This window comes from Bos mutus, chromosome 14 (assembly GCF_027580195.1).
Source record: "Bos mutus isolate GX-2022 chromosome 14, NWIPB_WYAK_1.1, whole genome shotgun sequence".
In the NCBI taxonomy this organism is placed as follows: Eukaryota; Metazoa; Chordata; class Mammalia; order Artiodactyla; family Bovidae; genus Bos; species Bos mutus.
This window is the reverse complement of record NC_091630.1, coordinates 7444859-7460640: the sequence shown is the minus strand read 5'-3', so window position 1 is coordinate 7460640 and position 15782 is coordinate 7444859. Positions and strand designations below refer to the sequence as shown.

At 36.3% G+C, this 15782-nt stretch overlaps 1 protein-coding gene across 1 annotated transcript in view; it reads left to right on the top strand.

Moving 5' to 3' along the window:
• The window catches only part of MMP16 (matrix metallopeptidase 16), a 401911-nt gene that overhangs the window by 234027 nt on the left and 152102 nt on the right, over positions 1–15782 (top strand). The window contains exon 4 of the mRNA XM_005888277.2: positions 1731–2035. Within this exon, the coding sequence (XP_005888339.1) occupies positions 1731–2035 (305 nt within the window). The remainder of the gene's footprint in view (positions 1–1730; positions 2036–15782) is intronic.

Below are 15782 nucleotides of genomic sequence, written 5' to 3'. Positions count from 1 at the left end.
AGGGATTAAATGGGGGAGGGTAACTTGGGAGATAAGGATTGAGATATGCTTACTATTATATATAGAATAGATGGCTGATAACTTACTGTATATCACAGGGAACTCTTTTCAATACTCTGTATCTGGCTATATGGGAAAAGATTCTAAGAAAGTATATATATATGTATCTGTATAACTGGTTCACATTGCTATTAACTTGAAACGAATACAACATTGTAAATCAACTATACTGCAATAAAAATAAACGATTTCACTTGATTTGCTTCCTTATTTTCCTTGTATATAATAGATGATATTTATCATCACAGTCATTATAAGTCTTGTCTAGAATATGGACTAGAAAATAGTGTAAACCTTGTTGTAGTTGTGATGTCTACATTAGAATTTAATATAATTGCTTCTTGAGTCAAGATATTTGGGTTAAAAAACTAGCTCTACCATTCTAAATTTTCTCTAAATTCATCTGAGATCCTTTGTTTCTATGACAGGTGTGAAAAACTCACCTGGCTCACAGTAAATGCTCAATTAAGTGTTTTTTTTTCTAAATGCTTAATTTCCAGCCTAATGTTTGTAATTATCTTGGCATAGTTACAGATAGTTGAAATACAATCTGCATATTATTTTTCCACCACAGATTATATCCTGAATATTTTTCCGTACAGCTAAATAGTTGAAAATAGCAAAGTCATTTTTGCTATTTAAAATTTCAAATCCTGTATATGTTATAGCTGTAATATAGACATCATAATTTAATATCATTTAGCCTCCATGCAATAATAAAATAGTAATATTAACCTGAATATTATACCCTCCTATGCATTAAGATATTCCCTTAGTGAAACTCATGGATTCATCAGTGTAAAGTTATTGGTTGAAATGGTCTGAAACTTACTTATAACCCCTGTGAAATTTGCTCTTTACTTTTTGCAAAGATATATGAACTTATACTACCACAATATAAAATACTTAAATATATATATATTTGTTTATGTTCTATTTATAAAATAGTAAAATAAGTGATAAAAAGAAATATCTGATCAGTGCTAAATAGAAAAAAAATATTTATAATTTTTCTCATGTTATTAGCCTCAAGAAAAATAAGGTAATAGTGTCCAAGTTACTTCTTTAAATTCACATAACTGTTAAATATTTGTATTAAAGAGCTATTCACTCACATGGCTTTGACTATGAATAATTAAATATATAAGAGAACAGTGGACATCAGAAACTGTAGTTAACTGACCTTTTATTTAAAAAAAGAAATAACTTTGTGTTCACTGAATTGTTCATGATATGAGCATAAAGACATTGTTTGGAAGTAACGTGTGTACACAATAGCGTGCCCCTAAAAGAAATTATTACTGTACAGAAATTGAATTTTTTATTTCAGCTTAGAACTGCTGTACCTGTTTGATCATTTGGCAAAGCCGCTTTTCTATTATTGTTCAGGAGACAAAGTGATGATTGATCTAACTACCCCAGTGTTAACCATTCTGCAGAAAAGATCTCTTATAGCCTTGGTAGATGAATACTATACTGCTGAGAATTTAATGACCCAGCATAGTGAAATGTAGCTATAGAGAAAGAATTAGTTTCTTTCCTACTTACTAAGAGACATTTTCTAATTTCTTTACTCAGCTTGTGATGAAAATATGTAAAAAGTCAATGTGTAATAGGTCAGATTATATATAATAACGTCATACTGACTATCCTTTTTTTCTAAATTTCAGTATAAAGAACGTAACTCCAAAAGTGGGAGACCCTGAAACCCGTAAAGCTATTCGCCGTGCCTTTGACGTGTGGCAGAATGTCACTCCTCTGACATTTGAGGAAGTTCCCTACAGTGAATTAGAAAATGGCAAGCGTGATGTGGATATAACCATCATTTTCGCATCTGGCTTTCATGGAGACAGCTCTCCTTTTGATGGAGAGGGAGGGTTTCTGGCACATGCTTATTTCCCTGGGCCAGGAATTGGGGGAGATACTCATTTTGACTCAGATGAGCCATGGACACTAGGAAATCCTAATCATGATGGTAAGTGCATAGTTTTATTATTTTGTTTTTTTATAATGCCCAAGTAATTTGCTAATTTATAAACTTAAGCTCAACAAATAATTTGTTTTTAAAATCACCAAACAGTATGAGGCCTTTTATAGCATTTTACAACAAGAATATGTATAAGTCATTACACAATAGTAATTTTTCATGTGGCTTTTGATTAAAGATTAAACCTTTATAGTGTACTATATAAATACTCTAAATTGAATTTTGTTTTCTATAAAAAGTCATTTCGAAGATTCTGTAATATTCAAGTCATGAGACATGCATTAAGCAAATTCTCCTGTTTTTTAACACTTGATTCCAGTGTTTCCCCTTGAAACTTAACCTTGTTTGACATTGGTGGTGTAGCTTCTACCATATCTTCTCTGTGTGTGTGGAGCGGTGCGGGGGCTTGGGGTGCTTTCCATTATCACCTTTCTAATCTGTAAACTTTTTCTGCTTCTTTTTTGTCTCTTATCCTTTCCTTGGTCTCCCAATCCGATACCACTACATAAGTTATTGTTTTTGTATTATATCTTTAGTTTTATAGAAACTAGATTCTTACAACTCCATTGTAACATATCTATCAGTTTTCTAATCCTTGCAATTATTCTGATATGCAAAAATAATGAAAAAAAAGCTCAGCTAGTTCAGCTACAACTCAAACAACTCCACAAGAGGTTTTCTTCAAAACAGACATTTTACTTCACATGCACCACTCCCTTGATTCATGCTAAGCCACCGGCAGTTTTCTCCACCACTGATTTTACACCATGATTATTTGACCACAAGAAGCATTTATTTATTTCGTGAAACTGCTACTATCTTAGGTAATAGTGTTCCATGGAACACATTTGGAAAAAGTTGTGTTAAATACCCCTATGAATCCTTTCCTATCTCTAGATCTATGAAAAAATGTATAGTTGCAAAAATCTCTTTGAACTGACATATATTTAGGCGGTGGGGACATTCTTACTAATTTTCATTAGACTTCAATGTTCTTTCTTATAATATACAAACCAAGTTTTGACTTAAGTCTCTAGTATCTAACACAGGACCTGAAACAAGAATGTTGAAAATGTTTGCTTCTTTATACTTTATCATTTTAAAAGAGGATTTGAAGCATTTTACCAAAACAATATAACAAGTTGTTATGAGGCTTTTTAAAATCTGATCAAATAAAAAGTATTAGCATGAAAAAAAAGAATATATTTTTCATGAATGTATTTTAATAATTACATAAGGAAATTCTCTTTGTTAGGGTAAAAATATATGTTGAAAAATTCTCATTCATTGAATATTAATGTCTTTATTATTATATAATTAATGTCAGTGAAATTCTTTGGGCAGAAAAAAAAAGCTCAACAGCTAAAAATATGGCTACTTAATACAGAAAGCATGTGTTTCTTTCTGGGAAACAATTCATGCTTCAAATTGTGTTTTAAAAATATTCACAGAATTACAAATTCTAGATTTATAAGATTCATAAATCAGCATCTCCATAATCCTTATAATCAAGACAGTTTTCTTTTTCACGACAATAAAATGTTAAAATCCAAGTATACATTGTTTAATGACAACTAATCCATTAGTAAAACTATAAATTCCTCCTTGATGAGTTAAGCCCAGCCATCAAGTTAAGATTTGTTAGTTCATTAGAAGATTTAGCTAGCTGGATTAGTGTAGTATCTTTGCATTTTTAGATCAGGCAAGGTTCAAATATATTATGGATAGAATGAACTAGATCGGGTTAAACTTAAAATAACATTAATTTTCAAAGAAAGAAAATATAATAAATAATGTCCTATTTTCCAAAAGGAAATACAAAGCCTAGTATTAAACAAGATGATCTTTTGAATTATTGTAATAGGTGTATTTTCTATAATATAAAATTATGATTTCATTTTTAAGAACTGGTTTGAAGAATAATGGCAATTATGCTGGGAGAATTCACTATAGTGCAAAGAAAAGCCAGATACTTTGGAGTCAAACAGATGTATATTCCTGGCTAACTGATCATTAGCTCAAGAAACTGCTAACAAACTGTACACTTGATTTCATTCTTTATCTTGCATTGCAGTGCTGAAAGTATTGTAAGGAGCAACGCTTTATATTCAGGCATGTTTACCTTACTCTATACCTGAGCATATAATAATAAAACATTTACAACATGATAGTTGGCCCATAGTGGTTTGATACATAATTCATTTAAAATAAAATGTTTATTTTTATTAATATCACACAGGCATTCTAATGAAGTAGTTCACAGTTCCTCAAGGCAATTGCTTAAATGGTTTTAAATAATGGAAAAATATTTTCATTCTCACTAATTGAGAAAAGTAGCACTTATAATGGTAGAGTTTTGCTGACACAGGAAAACCTGAAATTTGCTTTCAGGGAAAAGATATTCTTCTAAACTTCTGAAAAGAGAAAATTGTATTTTATTCTAAAACAATAAATTATTCCAATTGAGTCTAATTGTTAAAAACATTTTATGTCTACATCTTTGAAGTTGCATTGACTTTAGGGCCTCATAAATTTAATTTAAAAAATCTATATAAAGAAATTATGCCTATTAAGTGGTCTATATTTTCTCTTAAAATATTAAAATCATCAAGAAAGACTCACAGATCCTTTAAATGTATCTTCTATTAGCTGAACTTTTCCAGACATGAACCAATACTTTTTAAAACTAAGTTTGTCTTTTTTTTTTTTTTTTTAAGGTATAGGGCATTTGAAGTGACATAGGAAATGAGAATTTTCCCACTGAGTTGAGTATGAATGGTATTATGAATGCTTATGTGGTTTGTGTGATTGAAGACTTTCTAGGAATATATATGTGGGAAAGAATTAAAAAATAGGAAATAGGAGTTGGACGTGTACAATCAAGTCTGCGGACTTTTAACTCAGTCCATATATCTTGGAATGCTCTTAGAGAGATGGGAATACCAGACCATCCTACCCGTCTCCTGAGAAACCCGTATGCGGGTCAAGAAGCAACAGTTAGAACCCTGTTTGGAACAACTGACTGGTTTAAGATCCAGAAAGGAGTACCACAGGGCTGTCTGCTGCCACCCTGTGTGTTTAACGCATACGCTGAGCACATCATGAGAAATGCCGGGCTGGATGAGTTACAAGCTGGAATCAAGACAGGTGGGAGAAACAACAACAATCTCAGATATGCAGATGATACCACTCTAATGGCAGAAAGCGAAGAGGAGTTAAAGAGCCTCTTGTTGAGGGTGAAGGAGGAGAGTGAAAGAGCTGGCTTAAAACTAAATGTTAAAAAAAAGGAAAGTAAGATCATGGCATCTGGCCCCATTGCTGCCTGACACATAGAAGGGGAAAGGTGGAAGTGGTAACCGAATTCCTCTTCTTGAGCTCCAGAATCACTGCAGGTGGTGACTGCAGCCATGAAATCAGAAGATGGTTGCTTCTTGGCAGGAAAACAATGACAAACCTAGATAGTGTGTTGAAAGCAGAGACATTACCCTGCCAACAGGGGTTTATACAATCGAAGCCATGGTCTTCCCAGTGGTCACATACGGTCATGGGAGCTGGACCATAAAGAAGGCAGACGCCAGAGAATTGGTGCCTTTGAACTGTGGTGCTGGAGAAGGCCCCTGAAAGTCTCTTGGACTGCAAGAAGATCTAACTAGTTAATCTTTAGGGAGATCAACCCTGAATATTCACTGGAAGGACTGATGCTGAAGCTGAAGCTCCAGTATTTTGGTCATATGATGCAAACTGTTGACTCATAGGAAAAGTCCCTGATGCTGGGAAAGATTGAGGGCAAAAGGAGAAGAGGGCATCAGAGGATGAAATGGCTGGACAGCATCACTGATGCAATGAACATGAGCTTGGGCAAACTCCGGGAGATGGTGAGGGACAGGGACAAGGATTGTGTCGTCCATGAGGTCACAAAGAGTCAGACACAACCAGGAGACTGAACATTCAGATCAGATTAGTCGCTCAGTCGTGTCCGACTATTTGCTACCCCATGAATCGCAGCACGCCAGGTCTCCCTGTCCATCACCATCTCCCAGAGTTCACTCAGACTCACGTCCATTGAGTCAGTGATGCCATCCAGCCATCTCATCCTCTGTCGTCCCCTTTTCCTCCTACCGACAATCCCTCCCAGCATCAGAGTCTTTTCGAAGGAGTCAACTCTTCTCATGAGGTGGCCAGAGTACTGGAGTTTCAGCTTTAGCATCATTCCTTCCAAAGAAATCCCAGGGCTGATCTCCTTCAGAATGGACTGGTTGGATCTCCTTGGAGTCCAAGGGACTCTCAAGAGTCTTCTCCAACACCACAATTCAAAAGCATCAATCCTTCAGCACTCAGCTTTCTTCATAGTCCAACTCTCACATCCATACATGACCACTGGAAAAACCATAGCCTTGACTAGACGGACCTTTGTTGGCAAAGTAATGTCTCTGCTTTTGAATATGCTATCTAGGTTGGTCATAACTTTCCTTCCAAAGAGTAAGCGTCTTTTAATTTCATGGCTGCAGTCACCATCTGTAGTGATTTTGGAGCCCAGAAAAATAAAGTCTGACACTGTTTCCACTGTTTCCCCATCTATTTGCCATGAAGTGGTAGGACCGGATGCCATGATCTTCGTTTTCTGAATGTTGAGCTTTAAGCCAACTTTTTCACTCTCCACTTTCACTTTCATCAAGAGGCTTTTGAGTTCCTCTTCACTTTCTGCCATAAGGGTGGTGTCATCTGCATATCTGAGGTTATTGATATTTCTCCTAGCAATCTTGATTCCAGCTTGTGCTTCTTCCAGTCCAGCGTTTCTCATGATGTACTCTGCATAGAAGTTAAATAAGCAGGGAGACAATATACAGCCTTGACGTACTCCTTTTCTTATTTGGAACCAGTCTGTTGTTCCATGTCCACTTCTAACTGTTGCTTCCTGACCTGCATAAAGGTTTCTCAAGAGGCAGGTCAGGTAGTCTGGTATTCCCATCTCTTTCAGAATTTTCCACAGTTGATTGTGATCCACACAGTCAAAGGCTTTGGCATAGTCAATAAAGCAGAAATAGATGTTTTTCTGGAACTCTTTTGCTTTTTCCATGATCCAGCGGATGTTGGCAATTTGATCTCTGGTTCCTCTGCCTTTTCTAAAACCAGCTTGAACATCTGGAGGTTCATGGTTCACATATTGCTGAAGCCTGGCTTGGAGAATTTTCAGCATTACTTTACTAGCGTGTAAGATGAGTGCAATTGTGTGGTAGTTTGAGCATTCTCTGGCATTGCCTTTCTTTGGTATTGGAATGAAAACTGACCTTTTCCAGTCCTGTGGCCACTGCTGAGTTTTCCAAATTTGCTGGCGTACTGAGTGCAGCACTTTCACAGCATCATCTTTCAGGATTTGGAATAGCTCAACTGGAATTCCATCACCTACACTAGCTTTGTTTGTAGTGGTGCTTTCTAAGGCCCACTTGACTTCCCATTCCAGGATGTCTGGGTCTAGGTCAGTGATCACACCATCGTGATTATCTGGGTCGTGAAGATCTTTTTTGTACAGTTCTTCTGTGTATTCTTGCCACCTCTTCTTGATATTTTCTGCTTCTGTTAGGTCCATACCATTTGTGTCCTTTATTGAGCCCATCTTTGCATGAAATGTTCCCTTGGTATCTCTAATTTTCTTGAAGAGATCTCTAGTCTTTCTGACTGAACAATAGCAACATGTATTAATACATTTGATTGCCTCTTCACTTATGCTGTAGAAGTATAATAATTTTATACATATGCATATCATTAAAAAACAAAACAATTATTTAATATTTAGTGTTTCGTTTGGATTAAAATATTGATGTTTCTTTACTGGTCCAATAAGTATATTTTTCCTATTGAGTGAGCTTAAAGAAAATGATTCTGCAGAATAATAGTGTTCAGAATTGTAGGCGATTAAGGGAGAAGTTAACTGTTCAAGATATAACTCCATAAAGATTTACTGCTTAGTTGAAATTCACACTTTTAACTAGCAACAGCAGGGTGGCTAGGGTAATGTCCTGTGAAGTATTGATCATTTATCAAAGGAAAAACCTCCCGCTTTGTTGTGGTACTGATGAATGTGTGGAGAATAAATGCATTCGTACATTCTAGCTTCTTTCTGTAAGACCGTCTTTTTGAATCACAAATATACAGGCACAATTCTGACATCTTCATTAATAAATTTTTTTGTTTCTTTATTCCTCCAATGTCCCCTGGCTTACCTACCTGAAAATTTTCTTTTCTCTCCTATTCAGAGTTCTTAAGCATCTAGAAAACAGAGAAAGTTGAAAGTTTAGCAAAAATGCAAATGAAAGAGCCTCTTGATAAGTACCAAGCTCATTTTCCACAGCATATTGCTCAGTTAATGAAGGCAATTTGAATTCTGTCTACCTCTAAAGAGATAAACAGTGACTTAGGCTGCCAGTACTCCTTAATTCATTGTTATCCACTTTCCTATCAATTCACTTATAGTCATGATACTATTTGAAAACTCAATCCAATACTCATTAAGTGAATTATGCAATAGTTACATTAAAATAAATAAAGGAGTACACCCCCACACTCACCTTTCATAAGTATAATGCCTCCCCCACCACCAAAGGCCTTTTTTTTTTTTAATAGAGTGGATAATAAAATATCTGCATAGTAATTCTAAATAGAAAAGCGTCACTGTGATACAGTTTTTGAAGAGTATGCATTGGCTGAACGTGGGTTGGAAAATTTAACTCTAACAAAATGTTAAAATTCATTTTGGTCATCATTATCATATGGTTTCCTTGGCTACAGTATAAAATGTAAGTGGTAAAGTCAATGTAAACATGAACTTACCACAAGGAATAGTAATTTACCACAGTCATGGGAGTCCAAAGTGATAATCTCCAAACAGAAATTTTATATATTAAAATAATGTATAGAACTATGACTGAGAAATATATAGGTGCATAGCTTATTTTACCATGCAGTTCTACTAGCTATTCTATTAGCAAAAAGAATGCCTTGCACTGGCTGTGTTTATTAGTATAAAGGTGACTCTGTAAAGTCAGAAGGTAATCAGGAGGTGCTCAGAGCTGTTGGGATAGTTTTTCTAAAAACTAAGGAGAGAGAGATGATGATAAATAGTTCATCTGAGACATCAAAATACTTAAATCTATTGCATCATTCAGTTCAGTTGCTCAGTCGTGTCCGGCTCTTTGTGACCTCATGAATCACAGCATGCCAGGCTTCCCTGTCCATCACCAACTCCCGGAGATTACTCAAACTCATGTCCATTGAGTCGGTGATGCCATCCAACCATCTCATCCTCTGTCGTCCCCTTCTCCTCCTGCCCTCAATCTTTCCCAGCATCAGGGTCTTTTCAAATGAGTCAGGTCTTCACATCAGGTGGCCAAAGTATTGGAGTTTCAGCTTCAGCATCAGTCCTTCCAATAAACACCCAGGACTGATCTCCTTTAGGATGGACTGATTGGATCTCCTTGCAGTCCAAGGGACTCTCAAGAGTCTTCTCCAACACCACAGTTCAAAAGCATAAATTGTTCTGCGTTCAGCCTTCTTTATAGTCCAACTCTCACATCCATACATGACTACTGGAAAAACCAAAGCCTTGACTAGACAGACTTTTGTTGACAAAGTAATGTCTCTGCTTTTTAATATGCTGTCTAGATTGGTCATAACTTTCCTTCCAAAGAGTAAGCATCTTTTAATTTCGTGGCTGTAGTCACCATCTGCAGTGATTTTGGATTATGATTGTTAATTTTATGTGTTAAACTGATTGGGCTAAGGGACGCCCAGAGAGCTGGTAAAATATTATTTCTGGATGTGTTTGTGGGTTATTTCTGGAAGAGATTAGCTTTTGATTGAGTAGACTGAGTAAAGATCTTCCTTCGCCCATGTAGGCAGGCATGATTCAGTCCACTGAGGGCCAGTGTAGAGCAAAAGAGGAAAAGTGAATTGCGTCTCCGTTCTTGGTCTAAACACATAAAAAGTACTTCTTTCCCTGATTTTATACTTCAGAACTCCTGGTTCTTGAGCATTTGGACTCAAATGGAATTATACCCTCAGGTTCCCTGGTTCAGAGAGTAGATGATTGGACTTCTTAGTCTCAATAACCTTATAAACTACTGTAATATAGCCATGTATATTCTATCGATTGTGTTTCTCTGAAGAATACTGACCAATATCATCCTTAAATATAACCCTTAAATGTGGAATGCTCAAATTCTATATCTGATCCCCAAAATTATTTGAATAGGCCAAGTTTAACATGCTTGAGTCAAGGGACATGCCTGATGCAAGCCAGAGAAAGTTAACCTTCTATAAGAGAGATTTTGTCATTAGTGTGCAAATACAGGCTTACCAAGAGGTAAACCTAGGCCTTATCCACTTGTTTGCCACCTCCCCAACTTTTATGCTCATTTTGCAGCTGTATATACTAGACTACATAACATGTTCAGATGCTCTCAGGTTTTTGACTTTGATATTTGAGAACAGGAAGGGATAGTTGCCAGACAGATTTACCTAGAGACCTAAAAGTGCTATAGTCTGTGGGAATATTGTCTAGATCAATCTGGCTTGTATTTTTGAAGATACAGAAAGGACTCAATGTAACTGGACAGTCAGGGAATTTGTTGTTGTTCAGTCTCTAAAGCGACTCCTACTCTTTGCGAATCCATGGACTGCAGGATGCCAGGCTCCTCTGTCATTCACTGTCTCCCAGAGTTTGTGCAAATGCATGTCTACTGAGTCAGTGATACTATCCAAACATCTCATCCTCTGCCCTGCCTCTTTTGCCTTCAGCCTTTCCCAGCAATACTGATATTTTCCCCAGCAGTCTTGATTCCAGCTTGTAATTCATCCAGCCTGGCATTTCACATGATGTACTCTGCATATAAGTTAAATAAGCAGGGTGACAATATGCAGCCTTGTGGTACTCCTTTCCCAATTTGGAACCAGTCAATTGTTCTATATTCACTTCTGTTGCTTCTTGATTGCTTACAGGTATCTGAGTAGACAGGTGAGGAGGTCTGGTATTCCCTTCACATTAACAGTTTTCCACAGTTTTTTTGTGATCCACACAGTCAAGGCTTTAACAAAGTCAATGAAGCAGAAGTAGATTTTTTTTCCCTGAAATTTTCTTGCTTAATTATGATCCAATGAATGTTGGCAATTTGCTCTCTGTTTCCTCTGCCTCCTCAAAACCCAGCTTGTACATCTGGAAGTTCTTGGTTCACATAAAGCTAAAGCCTATTCTTTGGAACTCTGCATTCAAATGGGTATATCCTTCCTTTTCTCCTTTGCTTTTCACTTCTCTTCTTTCACAGCTATTTGTAAGACCTCCTCAGACAACCATTTTGCTTTTTTGCATTTCTTTTTCTTGGTGATGGTCTTGATCCCTGTCTCCTGTACAATGTCATGAACCTCTGTCCATAGTTCATCAGGCACTGTCTATGAAATCTAGTCCCTTAAATCTATTCGTCACTTCCACTGTATAATCGTTAGGGATTTGATTTAGGTCATACCTGAATGGTCTAGTGGTTTTCCCTACTTTCTTCAATTTAAGTTTGAATTTGGCAATAAGGAGTTCATGATCTGAGCCATAGTCAGCTCCCAGACTTGTTTTTGCTGACTGTATAGAACTTCTCCGTCTTTGGCTGCAAAGAATATAATCAATCTGATTTTGGTGTTGACCATCTGGTGATGTCCATGTGTAGAGTCTTCTCTTGTGTTGTTAGAAGAGGGTGTTTGCCATGACCAGTGCATTCTCTTGGCAAAACTCTATTAGCCTCTGCCCTGCTTTGTTCTGTACTCCAAGGCCAAATTTGCCTGTTACTCCAGGTGTTTCTTGACTTCCTACTTTTGCATTCCAGTCCCCTATAATGAAAAGGATATCTGCACAAGTACACATGCACAAGAATGGTTTCATAATAGGATCAAATATAACAGCAAAAAACAAGACTTGAAAATATGTTTGTCAAAAGAATAAATATATAACTATTATTTACTTATTTTTAAAATGGACAATCAAGTGGCAGGGAAGTACAGTTACTACTGCTATAGTTAACAATATAGATGATTCTTGACACAATAATGAGTAAAAAGAGTAAACTGCAGAAGTCTAGATGCAATATGATATCATTTGCTCTAAGATTCAAAAAGAAGCAAAACAAGATGCAGGCATATAAATATGCTTTTCAAAGTAAAGGGAAGACATCACAATTTTAAGCGTAGTGATTAAAGGAAGAAGAATGAAGTATGAACTATATATAAGTAGATGTAAAGGAGTCAGCAATAATTTATTTTGAAGTTGGGATAATGGATTTTCAGGTTCATGTTAGTATGCTGTGCTTCATAATTTACATGTGTTAAGGATACTGTTTTCCTTGTGTCAACTATTGCATAGGCAGAATTTTATTATAGAAAGGGTCTTGCTAAGAGTACAGATCTTAATCAAATATGCCATTTGCATTGAATAGAACTTTTCATGCAAAAAAAAATGTTTGAATTGAGAGATAATTAAATTTTGACAGAGAAATGGGAAGAAGGAAATACTGAGACAAAGAAACTATATGGAAAAAATCACAGAATGTAAAATAATTTGGACATGTCTGTTTAGAACAGAGTTTCTCAACCTCAGCACTATTGACATTTTGAGCCAGATAATTTTGACGGCCAAGAGTTTCCTATACATTAACTGGATCATCCCTGCCCTCTATCCATAGATGCTAGTAGCAAGTTCAATTATAAATGAGCAAAAATGTCTACCAGTCTTATCTGTCTCCAGTCTTTCCCAACTGTCCACTAGGGGAAGGTGGGGGCAAAATCACCTTCAGTTGAGACCACAGGTCTAGAAAAGGAGAGAATTAAATATAACGAGTAGTGATAAGTTAAATTACAAAGTTCGGTTTTATTTAAGTTGTTAAAATTATTTAGTGACAAATTGATGAAGTTGATTTCCATTGTGGCCCATTAGGGCTTCCAAGGTGGCACTAAGTGGTAAAGAACCCACCTCCCAATGCAGGAGACCTAAGAGGCACGGGTTCAATCCCTGGGTCGGAAAGATCCCCTGGAGGAGGACGTGGCAACTCGCTCCAGTATTCTTGCCTGGAGAATCTAATGGAGACAGGAGCCTGGTGGTTTGTAGTCCATAGCGTCTCAAAGAGTTCAATATGACTGAAGCGACTTATCAGGCAGAATTCACCAAGTGAGTTTTAACAACAGAATAAAATGAGCACACCTATGCTTTAGATCATTTTATTCAGGTTGCAGGATACAAGGAGGAAAATATGAAGACGAGTCTGAATCTGTTCAGGGTGAATTTCTCTATTGAAACTGGTGCATGACTTCTGTTCAATATTATCTCCTATACCATCATTTAATACAAAATACATACTAGAAAATTACAAAGTATTAAAAATAGAATAATGTTTGAAAGCACTCTAAAGGCAGTAGTGGATTTTTTTAATGAGGTTTTTATACAAAATAAAACATATAAGCGTATGTTTTATTTACACTTTCTCAACTGTAAGATTTATTTCTCAACTGTAAGATTTGACTTATTCAAATGTGAACAATTTGACTTATTCAAATGGTGACTACACCCTACCCAAGAGCAAGAGGCTTTGATTACTTCTCTATCACAATTCTAGTTTAAATTTATCAAACTTTCTCCTCACAGATTTTTTAAAAAATTCTGATCAGTCTTAAATTGTGTCTTGGATATATATAGTTCTAAATTTGTTCATGCACAAAAGTAAATATTTGTTTCTGATTATACACCAAGGTATTCAATTTCAGAGCTGTAAGAGTTGTCTCAAGTAGTATGTTACTATTATATAAAGATTCAAAAAATCACAACGTATTTCTTACTTAAACTTATTTTTCAGTATATAAATGCAATTTCACTCTAAGATTATCCAATATTAATCTGTAGCATACACAAATTATTCAATTTAAATTCTCCTTTCTCTGATTGTATCCTACCTTTGTGAACCACATTTTGCCATGTTTTTTATTTCATATTGTGAGTTTTCTAACTGTGCAAGTGTATGTGAGTATATATATCGATGTGTGCATACTACATTCAGGTTTCCTTAAAGAAGAACTGATGCTTGGATAAAACTTTCCTTTCATTTGCCATGTTAACCTTTTTTTCCATAGCCACTTCATACTTTTAATTTATTAAAAGATGCATATTGATAAAAAATAAAATCAAGGAAATTGATATGCATTTGGTTATAGTAGATTTGCTCATTCTAGAAAAGTGCCAAAGGAAATACTAACAATAAAATATATCTATGATATATTAAAAATATTTTTATGATTTTGTATTAAATCAGCAATGAAAAACTCTGGCTTAAAGTATTTGTACCTAATGAAGCTTCTCATTTACAGCCTTTTTTTGCAGCAGTGATTTAATGAACAAAAATTTAGTTAGATGAGTGGTATTAACATTTTTTGCCTTTTCATTCTGTTCATGGGGTTCTCAAGACACAAATGCTGAAATGGTTTGCCATTCCCTTCTGTAGTGGTCCATGTTTTATCAGAACTCTCCACCATGACCCATCCATCTTGGGTGGCCCTACAAGGCATGGCTTATAGTTTCGTTGAGTTAGATGAGGCTGTGATCTATGTGATCAGTTTGGTTAGTTTTCCCTTGTACTGCAAGGAGATCTAATCCGTCAACCCTAAGGGAAATCAACCCTGAATATTCATTGGAAGGACTGATGCTGAAGCTGAAGCTCCAATACTTTAACCACCTCATGTGAAGAGCTGACTCACTGGGAAAGACCCTGATGCTGGGAAAGATTGAAGGCAGGAGGAGAAGGTGATGATGGAGGATGAGATGGTTGGATGGCATCACCGACTCAATGGACATGAGTTTGAGCAAGCTCCAGGAGATGGTGAAGGACAGGGAAGCCTGGCATGTTGCAGTCCATGGAATGCGAAGAGTAGAACATGACTGAGTGTCTGAACAACAAATTAATGTTTTTTACCTAATAGAAACACACAGGAGAAATGTTCATTTCTGTTTTGTGGTTTATTTCTCACCAAGGAGATCCAGAAAAAGATAAATTAGCTGTACCTTTAAATTTACCTTAAACTTTCAACCTCATTCCCCTTGGCCTTAGCAGATAATCATGAACCTTAAATTGAAGTCAGTTTATGTAATTATGGGCTTCCCTCGATGACTCGGTGGGTAAGGAATCCAGCTGCAATGCAGTAAACACGGGTTCAATCCCTGGGTTGGGAAGATCCCCTGGAGAAGGAAATGGCAACCCACTCCAGTATTCTTGCCTGGAACATCCCATGAACAGAGGAGCCTGGCAATTTATAGTCAACGGGGTTGCAAATATTCAGACACAAATGAGCACAGCCCCATGCTGAGGCATACTTGATTTTGTCCTCTGCATGCGTCCCTGGTGGCTCAGCTGGTAAAGAATCAGCCTGGAATGTGGGAGACCTGGGTTTGATCCCTGAGTTGGGAAGATCCCCTGGAGAAAGGAAAGACTACCCACTCCAGTATCCTGACCTGAATCCTCTTTGTAAGACCATGCACTCATGACTGAAAGACTATGTAATTGTATTCACAGATCTTTTCTGCCTTACTTTATTCATTGTTTCCTCATGAATTCTTGTCTTTGGGGAAAAAATTGATGCATTTTATGCCCATCATTCCTTATCATAAAGTTCTACTTAACCCTCAAGACCCTGTCCGTATCTAATCAGCCTACCAAACTTG